The 18,242-nt window shown below is 37.0% G+C and overlaps 1 protein-coding gene across 4 annotated transcripts in view; it reads right to left on the minus strand.

Moving 5' to 3' along the window:
• FBXL13 (F-box and leucine rich repeat protein 13) overlaps positions 1-18,242 on the minus strand; it is a 208,570-nt gene that overhangs the window by 154,113 nt on the left and 36,215 nt on the right. For 3 of the 4 annotated variants that reach the window (XM_053218586.1, XM_053218587.1, XM_015069740.3), the window contains exons 5-7: positions 17,979-18,133; positions 16,570-16,679; positions 13,909-14,076 (exon numbers count right to left, since the gene is read on the minus strand). In XM_053218586.1, the coding sequence (XP_053074561.1) occupies positions 13,909-14,076; positions 16,570-16,679; positions 17,979-18,133 (433 nt within the window). The remainder of the gene's footprint in view (positions 1-13,908; positions 14,077-16,569; positions 16,680-17,978; positions 18,134-18,242) is intronic. The other variant, XM_053218585.1, reaches the window with a different exon arrangement.

The following is an 18,242-nucleotide window of genomic DNA, read 5'->3' on the forward strand; positions in this document are numbered from 1 at the left end:
TGCACACATAGTTCCTTGATAGAGCAAGGTTCTGGAACCTTCTCTTATCTGAAGTTCCCACAGTACATGCGTATGAAACCTGGAATCACTCTCTGCTTTGGTGAATTGAGGTCAGACTGACCCCTGAGGTTATCAAAACATGGAATTCAAAAAGTCATTGAGAATTCTGTTTTATAATTCTAAAGTAACTGAATCCAATGGCCCTGAACCATCTGCTTTGTCTCCTGCAACATGGTACAAGTTTTAATAGTCATCCACGTTTTGTGTTTTCTTTTTCCAAGTGAGAAGATGAGTCATAACACTGAAGGTGATTTTAAAACTCGGCAAGTCCACATGCTATTATCTTTTACAAACAAACAAAAATATAGTTATTTAAAATGAAAGGTAGCCCCAAGACACCATTTATATTGTTAAACTAATCAAGCAATTTTATATTTTAAGACAAATGCATTGCCTAACTATATATTATTTAGACTTTCCAAATTCATCAAGTATAAGGCTTTTCTCTGTATTGCTTGCCAAACTACACACATACCAAAAAGGGGGGAGGGGGGGAGAAAAAGAAGAACCTTATATTTTCATGGAAAATGGTCTGAGCCAACCCTCCCACTAGATCTGAATTTGAGTGATAGTATATGATCCCTACCATCTGTAAGCAGACTTTCCCAGTGGGTAAATGATACTAAGGAAAATTGTTATAAAACAGAACCTGACCTGTTTTCATGGGTTGATTTAACTGAACCTAAAAGGCAGGCCTGCAGTATAAGTGCATTTTCCAAGTAAGTTCAAATTGTATGTCATTCCAGATTGCTGTTTTCAATTATTCCTTCAAAACATTAGGCAAGCTAAATTGTACAAATAGCAACTTATTTTAAAAAACCAACACTTTCAAAGGCTTTAAATAAAGTTAGATCCAACTCACATTACCTTTTCATGTTTTTACATCTTTGCTCCTCAAGTCCCTGAGAATTGGCTGACCAAATTAGTCACCAAATTAGATGGCATTTTAAACCATGATGTAAAAAATTAGCTTTGCACATCTGTAGCATTAATAAGCTTAAACCCACCTGTTCAAAATATGAGTCTTAGAATCATTAATTTCCAGTTTTCCACTATTATATAAATTCACTCATTTAATGCCTTTGCACTTTTAATAGACATTCTTGACAATTTATTTGATTGGGAAAAAATTTGAGAATAACCAAGAATAATTCTGTACTTTCGTGTTGTATGAAGATTTAGTCATTCGGAAAAGAAAAATATTACTCATATATTTTTAAGGGGAATGTAACTAAACAGAGGTAAATGGTAAATTCCATTCCTTTTTTTTGTCTCATAAGTAAAATATACATATTACATTTCTTTAGAATTCTCCAAGAAGAAAAAACAGAATAGAGGTTATAATTTTAGACAAGAATTAGCAAAATCAGATTCTGATCTCAGTTTTGTAGTTGTCTGGCTTTGGGGATGTCATTTAATTTCTTAGGTCCACAGGTCCTGAAAAACATAAAAGCTCAACAGAGAAATCCCTACATTCTTTTTTCTAGATTATGCTATGGTTTGAGTACTCTGGCAGACTTCATAACTGATTCCCAAAGGCTCTCCATCATTCCACATGGGAGTAGGGGTGGGAATCAGGGTGGAGGAACGGATAGCAAGCCTGATCACAACCTATGACATGATACCAGAAAGTAACCTGTTAAATGCAAAAACTGGCAATGGCTCCCATTGTCCTAAAACTTCGATTAATCCAACGTGAACTCTTTTCCATAAATTCAGAATTTAGTTGGAGAGATGACAGCAGGCAAGTTTTAGAGATCAAGGGCCAAGAGGGCTGATATTGCCTAGGGTCATGTTGCTAGTAATTGATGAGGAAAGATAGGAGCCCAGTTCTCCTGAGTCCTGAGCCTGAACTTGTAACCACTGTATTATCAAACCAAAACACTTTTATGAGAAAACATACAAGTTCATAGCTCATCATAAGTGTTGAAATTTCCAGGTACAAGTCTCTGTTAGGCCCTGGATCACTTTATGAGATGGTTTGCTAACACCGGGTGCTTTGGTTCTTTATCAGTTGGCATTTTGGGCCTCTTTGAGTTGGGAGAGGGAAGAGCATTAAACCAGAATTCCTTTGCAGCAATCATATACTGACTTCTTAAAGATTTGCTTGCTTCTTACTGTTGTAACTCACCCAATCCCCACTCAAAGTCCCCTCCTGACTAGCAATCTTGCAGTTAAACATGGCCTAGTGACAAAGTTCTAGCCTAAAATACACCAGTGAAGGTCTTAACTGTGGGGTCTTGGGGAAACTTTGCTTTCCTACTAAAAAGAAATAGGCCAACGTTTTCCCCTGCTAGCACTATGATTTTCCTCCTTCTTCAGACCTGATAAGTAAAGATATGGTTGGAGATGGAGTAGCCATATTGCAACCATGAGACAGTAAGCAAGAAGATGCTAAGGATTGTGGAATGAAATGATAGAAAGATTCCATTTTTATTGGCATTGTGGAAGACCACACCTGGATTGCCTTCCTCCGGACTCTCTGTTATAGGAAACAAATAAGACCTTATTTCTTTAAGCCCCACCATCTGCCATGCTTTCTTATATTGGTAGGTGAAGGCAGTACTAGCTCATAGTTTAAATAATTACTAAACCTGAATGCCTTGTTTAAAATAGCTACTTGGAAGTCTCCTGAAGACTCTGCAATCAATCAATAAGCTTCCGAAACTATAGCGTTAACATTTTTTATTCTTGCCTTAAATTGTCTATATGGAGGCCCATAAAAAGATGGTGCATTCTTGAAAAATGTGGAGCCTAAAGGTATTTCAAAACTTGATCTCCTTTCTGTACTGTTTCAATCAACGATATTTCTGTAGTTATTAAAAGCTTACCTTTTATGCCTACTCGTCAATAATTGTTTGGAGAATTGACTTTCACAGACAAAAGAAATGGCCTGGGGAAAATATTGGTGCTTTTGTTATAGATCTGTACCTTCTTTCTTAACCTTGAATAGGGACAGCATATGATAATTTCTTAATTTTTTTCAATGTTTATTTATTTTTTGAGAGAGAGAGAGAGAGAGTACAAGCAGGGAAGGGGCAGAGAGAGAGGGAGACACAGAATCTCCAGGCTCTGAGCTGGCTCCAGCTCTGAGCTGTCAGCACAGGGCCTGATGCAGGGCTCTAACTCAGACCGTCAGATCATGACCTGAGCCGAAGTCAGGGGCTCAGCCGACTGAGCCACCCAGGTGCCCCAGCATATGATAATTTCTTAAATGATAAATTCATTCACTTGATAAATATTTCTGGATGCTTATAAATCAGGAAACATGAATAAACATAGTCCTAGATGTCAAGAAAGATTGTTTGGACGGACCATTGAGTGCCTTGGTTAGGAGGCAACAGAAATTATGTTGAGAAACTGTCTTGTATTTGAAGTTAATTATGCAGCTTTCTGTCAACTACTCCTCATTGACTCAAAACTGATATTGATAATGATTTGAAAATAAGATTGCATCATCACCTCTGGCAGAAATTAAAGAAAAGCATCTGAAATAAATACTGTACATGACATAGGCAACACCCCTGAGAACAGAAAAGGAAACGAAGGTGTGTATGCATGGTATATTTGAAAAAGGGCAAATAGATCAGGAAAACAGGACTGAGGAACGTGGTCAGGAATTATGCCATCCTACCTGACGGCATATATATTTTCTCATTGAGGAAGGACAGAAAGTGAGGTGAGGGGCAATGAAGTGGGGGATTTATAATAAGAAAAATGAAAAGAATTGTATTAGTTTGCTCAGACTGCTATAGCAAAATATTATACACTGGGTGGCCTAAACAACAGAAACTTAAATTTAAAAAATGAATACGATAAGAAAGAATGAACTCTGGCCATTTGTTGCGATGTGGATGGAACTGGAGTGTTATGTTAAGTGAAATAAGTCAGGCAGAGAAAGACAGATACCATATGTTTTCACTCATATGTGGATCCTGAGAAACTCAACAGAAGACCAGGGGGGAGGAGAAGGGGGAAAAAATGTTCCAGAGAAGGAAGGAGGCAAACCATAAAAGACTCTTAAATGCTGAGAATAAACTGAGGGTTGATGGGGGCTGGGGGGAGGGGAAAGTGGGTGATGGGTACTGAGGAAGGCACCTGTTGGGATGAGCACTGGGTGTTGTATGGAAACCAATTTGACAATAAATTTCATTTAAAAAATAAAAAATAAAAAATAAAATAAAATGAAGTAAAATAAAATAGGAATAGGAATTCAATGACCTGCAGGAAAACAATAAAGTTGCCTAAGCAAAGTAGACATCCATGCCAGAGTGAGGGTGCAGAGGAACTCTTTTGGCCCAAAGCAGGGTATCAGAACTAGGGTACATAAAGGAGAGTATCCACTCAGTGGACAACCTTGCACAGGGTTAGGGAGCCCAAGATGGGTGAGGAGGGTGTTCCTAAGAAAGAATGGCTCAGAGTGGAATGTTCGAGCCCAAGTGGAAAAGGGAAGGCAAAAGTGAGGAAGCATGGCTCACTCTACGATGTTGCAGCCCAAGGGAGATGAAGCTCAATGAGGGGACATCTGCCCAGTGCAGACAGTCAGAGAATAAGCAGGGTGAGAAGGGCATCCATCCATGTGGAAGGATATCCCAGAATGTTGAACTCGAAGAGGGATGGGGATGGTGTTCCTAATGAGAAGAAGCTAGGGTGGGATGTCAGAGCCTGCGTAAGTCAAGGAAGGCGAACCAAGGAAGGAAAACCTAGTGTAAAACACCGGAGGCCAAGCGCAATGTGGAGCATGCCTATGTGTGGAGGGATGGCATGGGGTGACGGGACCTATGCAGTGTAAGGAGGGCATCCCCAAAAAGGGCAGCCTACACATGCATTGTCAGAACCTGAGTAGGATAGGGAGGGCATCTACATAGGAAGGCACTCAAGATAGTGTGTGTCAGCCCAAACAAAGTTAGTGAGGAAACTACACAGGGAGAAAGGCAACTGACACATGGCGTCAGAGCCCAAGCTGTGTGAGGAGGGCCTCTTCATAAGCGGGTGGCCTGGCAAGGGATGTCAAAGCCTAAGCAGGATGAAGAAGGGAGGTAATGGTGGCAGCAACCTGTGTGAATGGTTACATACAGGGGAAGTGATCAAATAAGTAAATATATTAAGAATAATGAAAGCTAGGGGGCGCCTGAGTGGCTCAGTGGGTTGAGCGTCAGGTCACGATCTCAAGGTTTGTGAGTTCGAGCCCCGTGTCGGGCTCTGTGCGGTCAGAGCAGAGCCCACCTCGGATCCTCTGTTCCCCTCTCTTTCTGCCCCTCCCTCGCTCATGCTCTCTCTCTCAAAAATAAATAAGTAGTTTAAAAAAAAAGGAAAAAGAAAAATAAAAAATAATGAAGGCTAGGATTCTCACTGGTGGAGAAGGACATTGCAAATATGGAAGAAGAACTAGAATGAGCTCTGTGGTGCAAAATTAAAACTGGAAGTATCCATGTGCAATAAGTTTGGGTATATAGAAGTATGTTGACATGGAAATAAATGTGTATTTGCACGTACCTATTATAGTCTCCCACTCTGTCTGCTGAGAAGACATGGGAGAAGTGACACAGCAATGGCAAAGAATACACGTAGTGCTCTAATCTTGGTTTCTATGTACAATTTCCATTAAGAAGGATTTAGGGACTCATGGAGAAATAACTCATCTGAGGTGGGGCAGGGAAAGTGTGAGATGAGCCTGGGACATCATGCTGTGTTATAAAGTAAGAAAGTATACCGAAGGAGCTGGTTATATGTCAAAAGGACATGGAAGACAACTTGAATTCGTCTGAATCTAGGACAATTTGAGCACCAAAATAAATAGGGATAGTAATGGATTATAACCCGTGACTAAAACAGAGCACCATGAGTCCATACTGCTATCAATAAACAAACAGGACTATTTATATAATTTTAAAGTAATTACCCACAAAATGCATATCAATCACAAAGGGTGTGATTGAAGTGGAGAAGCCTGATAGACACCACTTTTTTTTTAAGTTTATTTGTTTATTTTGAGAGAGAGCAAGTGGGGGAGGGGGAGAGAGAGAGGGAGAGGCAGAGAATCCAAAGCAAATTTTCTATTTTTTTCCTAATTCAGTTTTGGAAGGTAATAAATGTCTGACTGTGCAGAGCCCGATGTGGGGCTCAAACTCACAAACCATGAGATCATGACCAAAGAGGAAGTCAGACACTCAACTAATTAAGCCACCCAGGCGCCCCTGATAGACACCACTTTTTAACCAAGTGACCAAAGTGAATGTCATAGACAAATCCAAATCCTGTCACTGATATGATACAATGAGAAGAGCACAGCACGATGTCTGTGGTATTTCTAATTTTTTTTTTAATGTTTATTTATTTTTGAGACAGAGAGAGACAGAGCATGAATGGGGGAGGGTCAGAGAGAGAGGGAGACACAGAATCTGAAGCAGGCTCCAGGCTCTGAGCTATTAGCACAGAGCCCGACATGGGGCTCGAACTCACGGACTGTGAGATCATGACCTGAGCTGAAGTCAGACGCTTAACCAACTGAGCCACGCAGGCACCCCAGTGGTATTTCTAATGAAAACGAATAACCTGAATGTATTCTTGAGGAAACATAAAGCAAGCTCAAATTAAGAGATATTCCACAATAAAACCGACCTAATCTTCATGTCAAGGTCATGAAAATTAAAGAAAGACCAAGGGGCAGTTGCAACCCCTCGGAGGGTAAGGAGGGTAAGGAGATGTGGCAACCAGTTGCTACAGTAGATCCTTTTGCATTAATGAGACAATGGAAGAAACCTGAATTGGGTTTGAGGATTTTGATAACTGACTATAAGTAAATGATCTTGTTTACAGGAAATAAACCAACAGTAGTCAGGGGTGATGAAGTATCATGTCAGCAACTTTCGAACTGTTTAGGAAAAAGAGTTCTTTGTATAGTACTGGCAACTTTTCTGTAAGCTTCAGATTATTAAAGTAAAAAATGTATTGAAAAGACTTGACTTCTTCCTTACCAATCTGGAGGCCTTTTATTTCTTTTGTCTGATTGCTGTAGCTAGGACTTCCAGTAGTACGTTGAATAAAGGTGGTAAGAATTGACATCCTCGTCTTGTTCTTGAGCTTAGAAGAAAAGTTCGTAGTTTCTAACCATCGAATATGATGTTAGCTGTGGGCTTTTCATAGATGGTCTTTATTAGATTGAGGTATATTCCTTCTAAATCGACTTTGTTAAGGGTTTTTATCATGAATGGATGTTGTTGTCAAATGCTTTTTCTGCAATTATTGCAATGATCATATGGTTTTTATCCTTTTTTTTAAATGTGTTTTCATTTTTAAAAGAGAGAGAGCAGGGGAAGGGCAGAGAGAGAGGGGACAGAGGATTTGAAGCAGGCCCTGCACTGACAACAGAGAACCCAATGTGGGGCTCAAACCCACAAACCGTGAGATCATGACCTGAGCCAAAGTCGGATGCTTAACTGACTGAGCCACCCAGGTGCCCCCTATCCTTTCTTTTGTTGATGTGATGTGTCATGTTGATTGATTGTAAATATTGAACCACCCATGCATCCTGGAATAAATTCCAGTTGATAATAGAGAATGTTTTTTAATGTATTGTCAGATTTGGTTTGCTAATATTTTATTGAGGATTTTGTATCTATATTTATCAGAGATATTGGCCTATAGTTTTCTTTTTTTGTAGTGTCTTTGTCTGGTTTTGTTATCAGGGTAATGCTGGTCTTGTAGGATGAATTTGGAAGCTTTCCTTCCTCTACTACTTTGTTTTAATGTTTATTTATTTATTTTGAGAGAGAGAGAGAAAGAGAGCATGAGCGGGAGAGGGGCAGAGAGAGAGGGAGAGAATCCCAAGCAGGTTCAATGTTATCAGTGTGAAGTCCAACATGGGACTCAGTCTCACAAACTGTGAGATCATAACCTGAGCCAAAATCAAGAATTGGATGTTTAACCACCTGAGCCACCCAGGCACCTCTCTTGTATTTTTTGAAATAGTTTGAGAACAAGCATTAACATTTATTTATTTATTTATTTATTTATTTATATGAAATTTATTGTCAAATTGGTTTCCATACAACATCCAGTGCTCATCCCAACAGGTGCTCTCCTCAATGCCCATCACCCACTTTCCCCTTCCCCCAGCCCCCATCAACCTTCAGTTTGTTCTCAGTATTTAAGAGTCTCTTATGGTTTGCCTCCTTCCCTCTCTGTAACTTTTTTTCCCCCGCCTCCCCCTCCCCCCTGGTCTTCTGTTGAGTTTCTCAGGATCCACATATGAGTGAAAACATATGGTATCTGTCTTTCTCTGCCTGACTTATTTCACTTAGCATAACACTCTCCAGTTGCATCCATGTTGCTACAAATGGCCAGATTTCATTCTTTCTCATTGCCAAGTAGTATTCCATTGTATATATAAACCACATCTTCTTTATCCATCCGTCAGTTGATGGATATTTAGGCTCTTTCCATAATTTGGCTATTGTTGAAAGTGCTGCTATAAACATTGGGGTACAAGTGCCCCTATGCATCAGCACCCCTGTATCCCTTGTGTATATGCCTACCAGTGGTATTGCTGGGTCACAGAGTAGATCTATTTTTAATTTTTTGAGGAACCTCCACACCATTTTCCAGAGCGGCTGCACCAGTTTGCATTCCCACCAACAGTGCAAGAGGGTTCCTGCTTCTCCACATCCTCTCCAGCATCTATATTCTTCTTATTTGTTCATTTTAGCCACTCTGACCCACATGAGGTGGTATCTCAGTGTGGGCATTAATACTTTTGTAAATGTTAGGTAGAACTCACCTCTGAAGCCATCTGGTCCTAGACTTTGTTTATTGGAAGTTTTAAATTGCTGATTCTATTTCATTGCTCATAACCAGTCTGTTGAAATTTTCTATATTTTTTTCCTGTTTCAGTTTTGGAAGGTTATATATGCCTAGGAATTCATCCTCTTCTTCTAGGTTGTCCAATTTGTTGACATACAATTTTTCACAATGTCCTCTTACTTCTGTGGTGTTGGTCATTACCTCTCCTCCTTCATTTCTGATTTTATTTTAGTCCTCTGTCTTTTCTTGACAAGTCTGGTGAAAGGTTTATCCCTTCAAAGAATCGGCTCTTACTTTTATTGATCTTTTCTATTGCTTTTTTTTTTGTCTCAATTTCATTTATTTCTTCTCTAATCTTTATTATTTCTTTCCTTCTACATGACATGATACTATATACAGAAAACCCAAGATTCCACCTAAAAACTACTAGTACTAGTAAACGAATTCAATAAAGTCACAAGATGCAAAATTAATATACAGAAATCTGCATGTCTATACATTAATGAAATAGCAGAAAGAAAATTTTAAAAACAATCCCATTTACAGTTGCATCAAAAAGAATAAAATACCTAGGAATAAATCAACAAAGTCAAAGACCTCTACTCCAAAAACTATAAAACACTGATGAAAGAAGTTGATGATTACACAAATAAAAAGATATTCCATGCTCATGGACTGGAAGAATCAATATTGTTAAAATGTCCATACTACCTAAAACAATCTAAAGATTTAATGCAATCACTGTCAGAACACCAAGAGCATTTTTCACAGAACTGGAACAAGTAACTCTACAATCTGTATGGAACTACAAAAGGTGCCAAATAGCCAAAGCAGACTTGAAAAAGAACAAACTTAGAGATATCACAATCCTAAATTTCAAGATATATTGTATAGCTATAAAAATAAAACAGAATGGTACTGGCACAAAAATAGACACATAGATCAAGGAAACAGAATACAGAGTCCAGAAATAAATCCACACTTATATGGTCAATTAATCTATCACAAAGGACAGAAGGGTATACAATGGGCAAAAGATAGTCTCTTCCACAAATGGTATTGGGAAACTGGCAGCTATACCCAAAGAATGAAACTGGACCACTTTCTTACACCATAGACAAAAATAAATTCAAAATGGATTAAAGACCTAAATATGAGACCTGAAACTATAAAACTCCTAGAAGAAAACATAGGCATTAATTTCTTTGACATTGGCCAAGGAAGCATTTTTCTAGATATGTCTCCTCAGACAAGGGAAACAAAAACAAAATTAAACTATTGGAATATACTAAAATAAAAAGCTTTTTCCACAGTGAAGGAAACCATCAATAAAATGGCAAGGCAACCTATTCAATGGGAGAAGATATTTACAAATGGCATATCCAATAAGGGGTTAATATCCAAAGTATAAGAATTTGTACAACTCAACATCAAAAACACAAATAATCTGATTTAAAAATGGACAGAGACATGAACAGACATTTCTCCAAAGAAGACATCCAGATAGCCAACAGACACATGAAAAGATGTTCAGCATCACTAATCATCAGGGAAATGCAAATCAAAACCACAATAAGATATCACTTCACACATGTCAGAATGGCTAAAATAAAAAACACAAGAAACAACAAATCTTGGAACCCTCATGCACTGTTGGTAGGAATGCAAACTGGTACAGCCACTGTGGAAAACAGTACGGAGTTCCTTAAAAAATTAAAAATAGAATTACTGTATGATCTGGTAATTTCACTACTGGGTATTTACCCAAAGAAAATTAAAACACTAATTCAAAGGGATATATGCATCCCTGTGTTTATTTTAGCTTTATTTACAACAACCAAGATATGGGAAAAAACCCAAAGAAGAGTTAGTGTGTGTACACATATATATATATACACATATGTATATACACATATATATATACACATATATATACACAATGGAATATTACTCACACACACACACATATATATACACATATATATACATAATGGAATATTACTCAGCCATAAAGAAGAATGGATCTTGGCATTTGCAACAAATGGATAGACTTAGGGGGTATGATGCTAAGTGAAATAAGTTATAGAAATGCAAATATCATTATGATTTCACTCATGTGGAATTTAAGAAACAAAGCAAATGAACAAAGAAAAAAAAGACAACCAAAACAAAAAAAACAAGCTAATGACTGCCAGAGGAGAGATGAGTGGAGGGGTGGGTGAAACAAAGCAGGTTAAGAGCACACTTATTGTGATGAGCACTGAGTAATGTATAGAACCATTGAATCATCATATTATACACCTGAAACTAATATAACACTGTACACTAATTATACTTCAATAAGAAAACAACAAAATAATAAATATATTCTATATCAACAATAGCTAAACTATGAAAAGAGCTCAAGTGTCCATCAAGTGACAAATGGATAAAGAAAATGTGGTATATGAAATGAAAATGAAATGTTGCCATTTGCAACAATGTGGATGAAATAGAGAGTATTATGCTAAGTGAAGTAAATCAGAGAAAGATAAACACCATATGATTTCACTCATGTGTGGCATTTAGGAAACAAACAGATAAACATATAAGAAGAGGGGAAAAAAAAAGAAGAGAGAAGCAAAGCATAAGACACTTAAAAAAAATTTTTTTTAGTGTTTCTTATTTATATTTGAGAGAGAGAGAGAGAGAGAGAGAGAGCGTGAGTGAGGGAGAGCCAGAGAGACAGAGTCAGAATCTGAAGCAGGCTCCAGGCTCCAAGCTGTCAGCACAGAGCCCAATGCAGGGCTCAAACTTACAAGCAGTTAGATCATGACCTGAGCTGAAGTTGGATGCTTAACCAACTGAGCCACTCAGGTGCCCCAACAGACTCTTAATGATAGAAAACAAACAGGGTGGATGGAGGGAGGTGGGTGGGGGATAGGTTAAATGGGTGATGGGCATTGAGGAGGATACTTGTTTGGATGAGCACTGGGTGTTATATGTAAGTGACGAATCACTGAATTCTACTCCTGAGACCAATATTACACTACATGTTAACTAACTAGAATTTAAATAAAAACTTAGAAAAAAAATAATAAAGCAAATTAGGGGCAGGTCTCCCTGCCCTTTACTCATAATAAATAAATACATAAATAAGTAAATAAATGCTGGGTAAAATAAAATTGACTATTTTGTAAATAATTTTAAGTTTATTTTTGAGAGAGAGAGAGCACACACAAGTTGGGGAGAGGCAGAGCGAGAGACAGAGATAGAGAATCGAAGCAGGCTCCAGGCTCTTGAACCCACAAACCATGAGATCATGACCTGAACTGAAGTCAAATGCTCAACTGACTGGGTGACTGAGCCACCCAGGCGCCCCTTTTTTAAAAATATTTTTAAGATCATTTATATTTGAGAAAGAGAATATAATTGACTATTAAAGTAAAAATAATAAATTGCATTGTACGGTTTATAAATACCTAAGAATATAATGTATGGCAATACTAGCATGAAGCACAGGAGAAGGAAAACAAAAGCTTACTCTTAGGTTTTAACATTATACATAAAGTGGTAGAAAATTTTGTGAAGGTGTAATCTGTGATAAATTGAAAAGGCATATCGTAAACCCTAGAACAGCCACTGATAAAGTAAACAGAGAAACATTAGCAGTGAACAGCTTAGGAGTTCACAGACAAAAAACAGCTGTATAAACTGTAAGAAAGAATGTGACATAGCTTAGGAAAACAGCTAAGAATGACATATTAATATGGCACAAAAGGAAAAGTAATTAGGGCAAGAATGACAGACTTCGTTACAGAAAGCTCTAAAATTTTTCACATTGAAGGACTCTACAGACAAAATTGAAAGCAAACATCAAGCATGGAGGGGTGGAAATCTCTAATATATTCCAGGCAAAGGGTTGATATTACCAATATATAAAGGGCTATTACAAACCAGTAAAAAAAAATTACAGGAATTCCAATTTAAAAACAAACCAGAGGCAATTTATAAAAAGGAAATTATGGGCAAAACTATCCTTATCCTAATTCTATGCTCTATATAAAATGCAAAAAAATTAATAATAATAATAATATAAAATAAAAAATGGGGTGCCTGTATGGCTCAGTCAGTTAAGCGTCTGACTTCAGCTCAGGTCATGATCTTGCTGTTTGTGAGTTCAAGCCCCGCTTCGGGCTCTGTGCTGACAGCTCGGAGCCTGGAGCCTGCTTTGGATTCTGTGTCTCCTTCTTTCTCTGCCCCTCCCCGACTTGTGCTGTCTCTTTCTGTCTATCAAAAATAAATAAATGTAAAAAAATTTTTTTTTAATTTTTATATAAAATGCAAGATTAGGTGTAGATACATAGATACCTGTTCCCAAATATAACTTGAGCTTGATTCTGTGCATTTAGAGGGGTATATTTAATACATGGGATTTTATAATGTGAAGCTGCCATCAATCAGAATGAGGTGATATTTTACACTTCTTCTACCACTTATCAGGTAGCCTCACAAAGTAGAAGTTACTTTTCTATCAAAATAGGAGAGAATATAGCCAGTCGTTGGAATTATGGTTTATTTTTCAGAGATCAATTCAATGAATTGTAAGATGTAACTACATGATTCTTTTTATGAATTCACAATCTAAGGAAGAAAGATAGTATAAATATTTTAACTAACTGAAAGTTGCAATAAGACAAGACCATTTGCATCCCCGAATAGAGGAATAATGTTAAGATGAAAAGATTAGGGAGGGATTGGAGATTAAAAAGTGAGCACTGGAGTATCTAAAATCTGTTCCACCTTAAATGACAACATGTACTTGAAGGAGGAAGGAAAGAAAAACATTTCCTACAGCTTTACTTTCCCCACTTTTGACTGTTAGATTCATCTTATAGCCATCCAAAAGGATGGCCTCTAAAAAAATTAGCTTAACCCAAATGTAGTTGTAAAAAAACACATATATCTTTGAAATAAAATCTCCATCATCCATGTAAGGTTTATAAAACCACTCTTTAAATAAGCATTGTGAAAATGACTAGTTACGGTACATGAATTCATACAAACCTGTGAGACCGCTCTTTGGGGTAACAGTGAAATGTCACATTCAGGAATATTGCCTTCAAGAGAGACTTTAGACAGACTTGGTTCAGGAAAAATGGATTCTTCATTAGCAGCTACTTTGAGTTTTAGGTTGTTTCTCCATTTTAGCAATTGAAGTTCATGTTTTAATATCTGCCATGAAAATAATTGATAAATTCCATGGAATTGTTGTAAAGGTTAAATGAGATGATATATATCAAGCATAGTGTGGGGCACCTGGGTGGCTCATTTGGTTAAGCTTCTGACTCAATTTTAGCTCAGGCCATGATTTCAAATGTTCATGGGATTGGGCCCATTCTCTCTCCCTCTCACCCTGCTCTTCCCTGGCTTGTATATGCGCATGTGCTCTCTCACTCCTTCAAAATAAACTTTTTTTTAAAAAGCACAGTGCTCACCACCATGATAGCACCAACTAAGCACTATTTATTGTTACTATCATTGTTATATAAACTGTCTTGTCAATAGCATGTTTAATATTCTCTGGACCACCAAGGCATTAGAGATCATTTCCATTAGTTGTAAGACAACATTGGCACAGGCAACAACCTTGAAGATGTGGTCCAGCTCCTCCTTCAGATTAGGAAGCTGAAACCCACAGAGTCGAGGTTCTGGTAATGACAGAACTGATATTTGGGGCATGGAAAGGAGGTGGTTAGCACAGAAATTAAAAAAAAAAAAGGAGAGACAGAAGAAAGCATCTGGGGACTTGCCTGATTTATTGTTACAAGAAGTCCCCATTTTAACTTTCAATACATTCCTTAAAACTGCATAATCAAGAAAAAGCCATGAGGGTAAACAAATGTTACACACAATTTTGATTATTATTAGTTATATATAATATATAATTACTACATATTATTATATAGTATATATTATATACAGTTATATAATTATTACATATTATTATATAGTATATATCATATATAGTATATACATATTATTATATATACCTGCCTCCTTCACTTCACCCTCCTAAGTGAGTGATTATTAGGCCAAGAAATCACATAGCTAGAAGCAAATATTTTCTCTAAACACTCAATTAACTATATAATATACATCTATATTAAGGATAATACTATATTATGTATAATATACATTATTATATGTATTAATTGTGTCAACTACTACATGCAAAACATTATACTCAATGTATGTGTATGATTAAGAGAATGATTTTGCCTCAAGGATGTTCAGTTTTAGAGGGGTGTGAAAGGAGCAGACTAGTCACGTACAGTTATTTATTGCACCATTGGACAATCACTGATCAGACATGGGGGGAGCCAAGGTCAAAGTACTAGCTTAGTACACAGTGTTGAAAAACACTGAACAAGCAGATTAAAACAGTGGAACCTGAAGTATAACTGTTTAACTGGCAACACTGAAAATGAACTCCACAAAATTCTAGAGGACATCCTATAAGAACACCTGTTCAATACCAGCAGATAATAAACTTCCAGAGAGCAAGAATATGCTTTATGCATGTCAGTATCCTTTGCAGGCTCTAGCACTGTTTCAAGGATTATGTAAGCAATAAATCTTTTCATGCCCTCTCAGGACGTATGTAGTATCATCAGTCTCAACATCTGAACTAGTTAGCGGTGGGAGGCATTGATCCTGCCCTCCACCAGGCAATGACAAAACAGGGAGTTTAACTTCTTATTTTTCTCTTTCCTATTTATTCCAACTTTGTATTTCAAAGACTATTGATAAAATATTACCTACTGAATAAAATACCTGAAAAAATTTCAGCATTTTTCTGTCTGATCCTAATAGTTACTGTGCTTACTAAAACAATATTAAATAGTAATTTACTAATAGCTTAAGCAAACTAGAGATATTTTCAGGTTTGGAGGAATTTCCTTGGATCCTCTATTTTAATTGTTTTAATTCCTGGGGGCACCTGGGTGGCTCATTCGGGTGGGCGTCTGACTTTGGCTCAGGTTATGATCTCACTTCCTGGGTTTGAACCCTGTGTCAGGCTCTGTACTGACAGCTCAGAGCCTGGAGCCTGCTTCAGATTCTGTGTCTCCCTCTCTCTCTGCCCCTCCTTCCTTCTTCATTCGCACTCTGTTTCTCTCTCTCTCAAAAATAAATAAATATTTTTAAAAATTAATTACTTTAATTGCTGGGGGAGGGGGGGAGGAGGTGTCCCAGTTAAGAATGATCCTTTAATTTTAGCAATTTAGTAATTTTTAAAATTATTTGATATTAAAATTATAATTTATTACATTAAATGTTGAAAAAGAATAAATAACAATTTAATCTTACCTAGAAAAAAACTATTCAGTCTTTATCACAACAAATAGTTTCTCTTCCATTTTAGACATCTATACCCATCTAACCACTTGCTTGAGCAAAATTCTTAGTCTTTATCAATAACTTTAAACAAAATGTTGAAATGATTTTTCTCAGTGTTCATAGTTGAAACAACAGAATTTATTAGAAAATATTCTTGGTAGCTGAAGTGAAATTTAAATTGTTAAATTACAAGAATAAAGACCCCACCAAAAGTATGTAATATTCAGGATTTTAGTACTTTCCACACATACCATCATTATCTGAAGCCACATCAATGTAACACCAAAATTAAATTTCTAAAAATACTAAGTTTCCAAGATACCGTACCAGCTCATCTTCTCTCTTTTTATACTTAAGTCTTGCTTTATCCCTCCATTTAGATAGGATAGCTGTCAGCTTGTAACAGTGCAACATCTTTTGTACCTGTGATAGTGTATCTAAAGAAAAGTTATTAGATTATTGTATATATTTAAAGATACTTCCCAAAAACCCAAAGTGTTTACAGTATGAACCAATATTGCATCTGACAGTTTTTGTTTGATTTTAATTTCTTCTAAAATTAATTATTACGGATAGCAGTAGATTTCTACTCCCAAGACTTTATTAACCTGTAAACATCACTTTTGCCCTTATAAATTAAGATGTAATAGATATGATAGCACATCTTTATAAAACCAGAATTTCCAAACTTATTCATAGAAATAGAATCATGTGATAGTATTCTAATTTAGTTAAATGCATTATGATTAAAGAATTTGCTCCATTTTATGTTTTCACCAAGGGTCCAAAGCTCAAATACAGGGGTGGGGCCAGGGAGAAGGATGACTAAGGCAGGCCCCCGGATACCACTGACAGAAGGCAGTGGCTTCCTCACTGCGACCAATTGTTTCCTCCCAGAATTAGAAGCCCATCAGTCTTATGTCAAAACCTTCAGAGGGTTCACTGTGACTGAGAGACCAACAGGAATGGATCAAGAGGAAATAATTCTCTAATTTGCAGCAACGATAAACCAATATTTGGTGAAGTGGCTAAAATCTGAACAAAAGGCTGGAGTCCCCAGGGGTGTCTGGGTGACTCAGTCCCCTTTAAGCAACCTATTTCAGCTCAGGTCATGATCTCACAGTTCATGGGTTTGAGCCACACTTTGGGATCTGTGCTGACAGCTCAGCCTGGAACCTGCTTTAGATTCTGTGTCTTCCTCTCTCTCTGCCCTCCCCTTCTCTGTCTCTGTCTCTCAAAAATAGATTAAAAAACATTAAAAAAATAAAAAATAAAAATAAAAAAAGGCTGGAGTCCTCTATCCCTGCTCCTAAGATCATGTACTTGCACTGCCTGCTCATCAAAGTTTTAAGGAAAAGAAAATTCATTTTCTTTGTATCCTCGTGTACCCATTTCAAATGAAATACCTGTCATGAATGGAAAACTCTCTACCAAGAAATAATCAATTTTGGTACCCAACTGTGATATACCAGGGGTCTATTAGTAAAAAAGCTGATAGGAGATCCCTATTTCACACAAATACATACAGAAGTTTCTTTTAAACATGACTGTTTTCTGTTACGATGAAACCCTTTGACACAAATCTCATTAAATATTTTAAATTAGGGGCTTTACATTTCATGACAGCTCTCTAGACATAATAATAAATTCTCTAGTACAAACTGCTTAGCCATTAAGTGTGTTGATTCTTTGAATACCTGAATATAAAAACAAATCAATACTATGTAAGGATTTACCTGTAAGTTGTTTTTTTTGACCTTTTACATAAGAGTGCCAGAGATGAAATACATATTTTTGAAGCCTGAAATTATTATATTTCATTGCTCTTTCTATTTTCTCAGCCAGCTCATCATCTTCATTTGTAAGAGGTATTGCTATGTCTCTCCAAGAGCTAGAGGCAGAAAATATAGAAAAATAGTATTTTGATGTTATGGCAATACATTACTAAATAAATGGAGAGGGAGAAGGAGTAATACCACCTCCTTTAGCTCCTCAAAAAC

The sequence above is a fragment of the Acinonyx jubatus genome, chromosome A2 (genome assembly GCF_027475565.1).
Source record: "Acinonyx jubatus isolate Ajub_Pintada_27869175 chromosome A2, VMU_Ajub_asm_v1.0, whole genome shotgun sequence".
In the NCBI taxonomy this organism is placed as follows: domain Eukaryota; kingdom Metazoa; phylum Chordata; class Mammalia; order Carnivora; family Felidae; genus Acinonyx; species Acinonyx jubatus.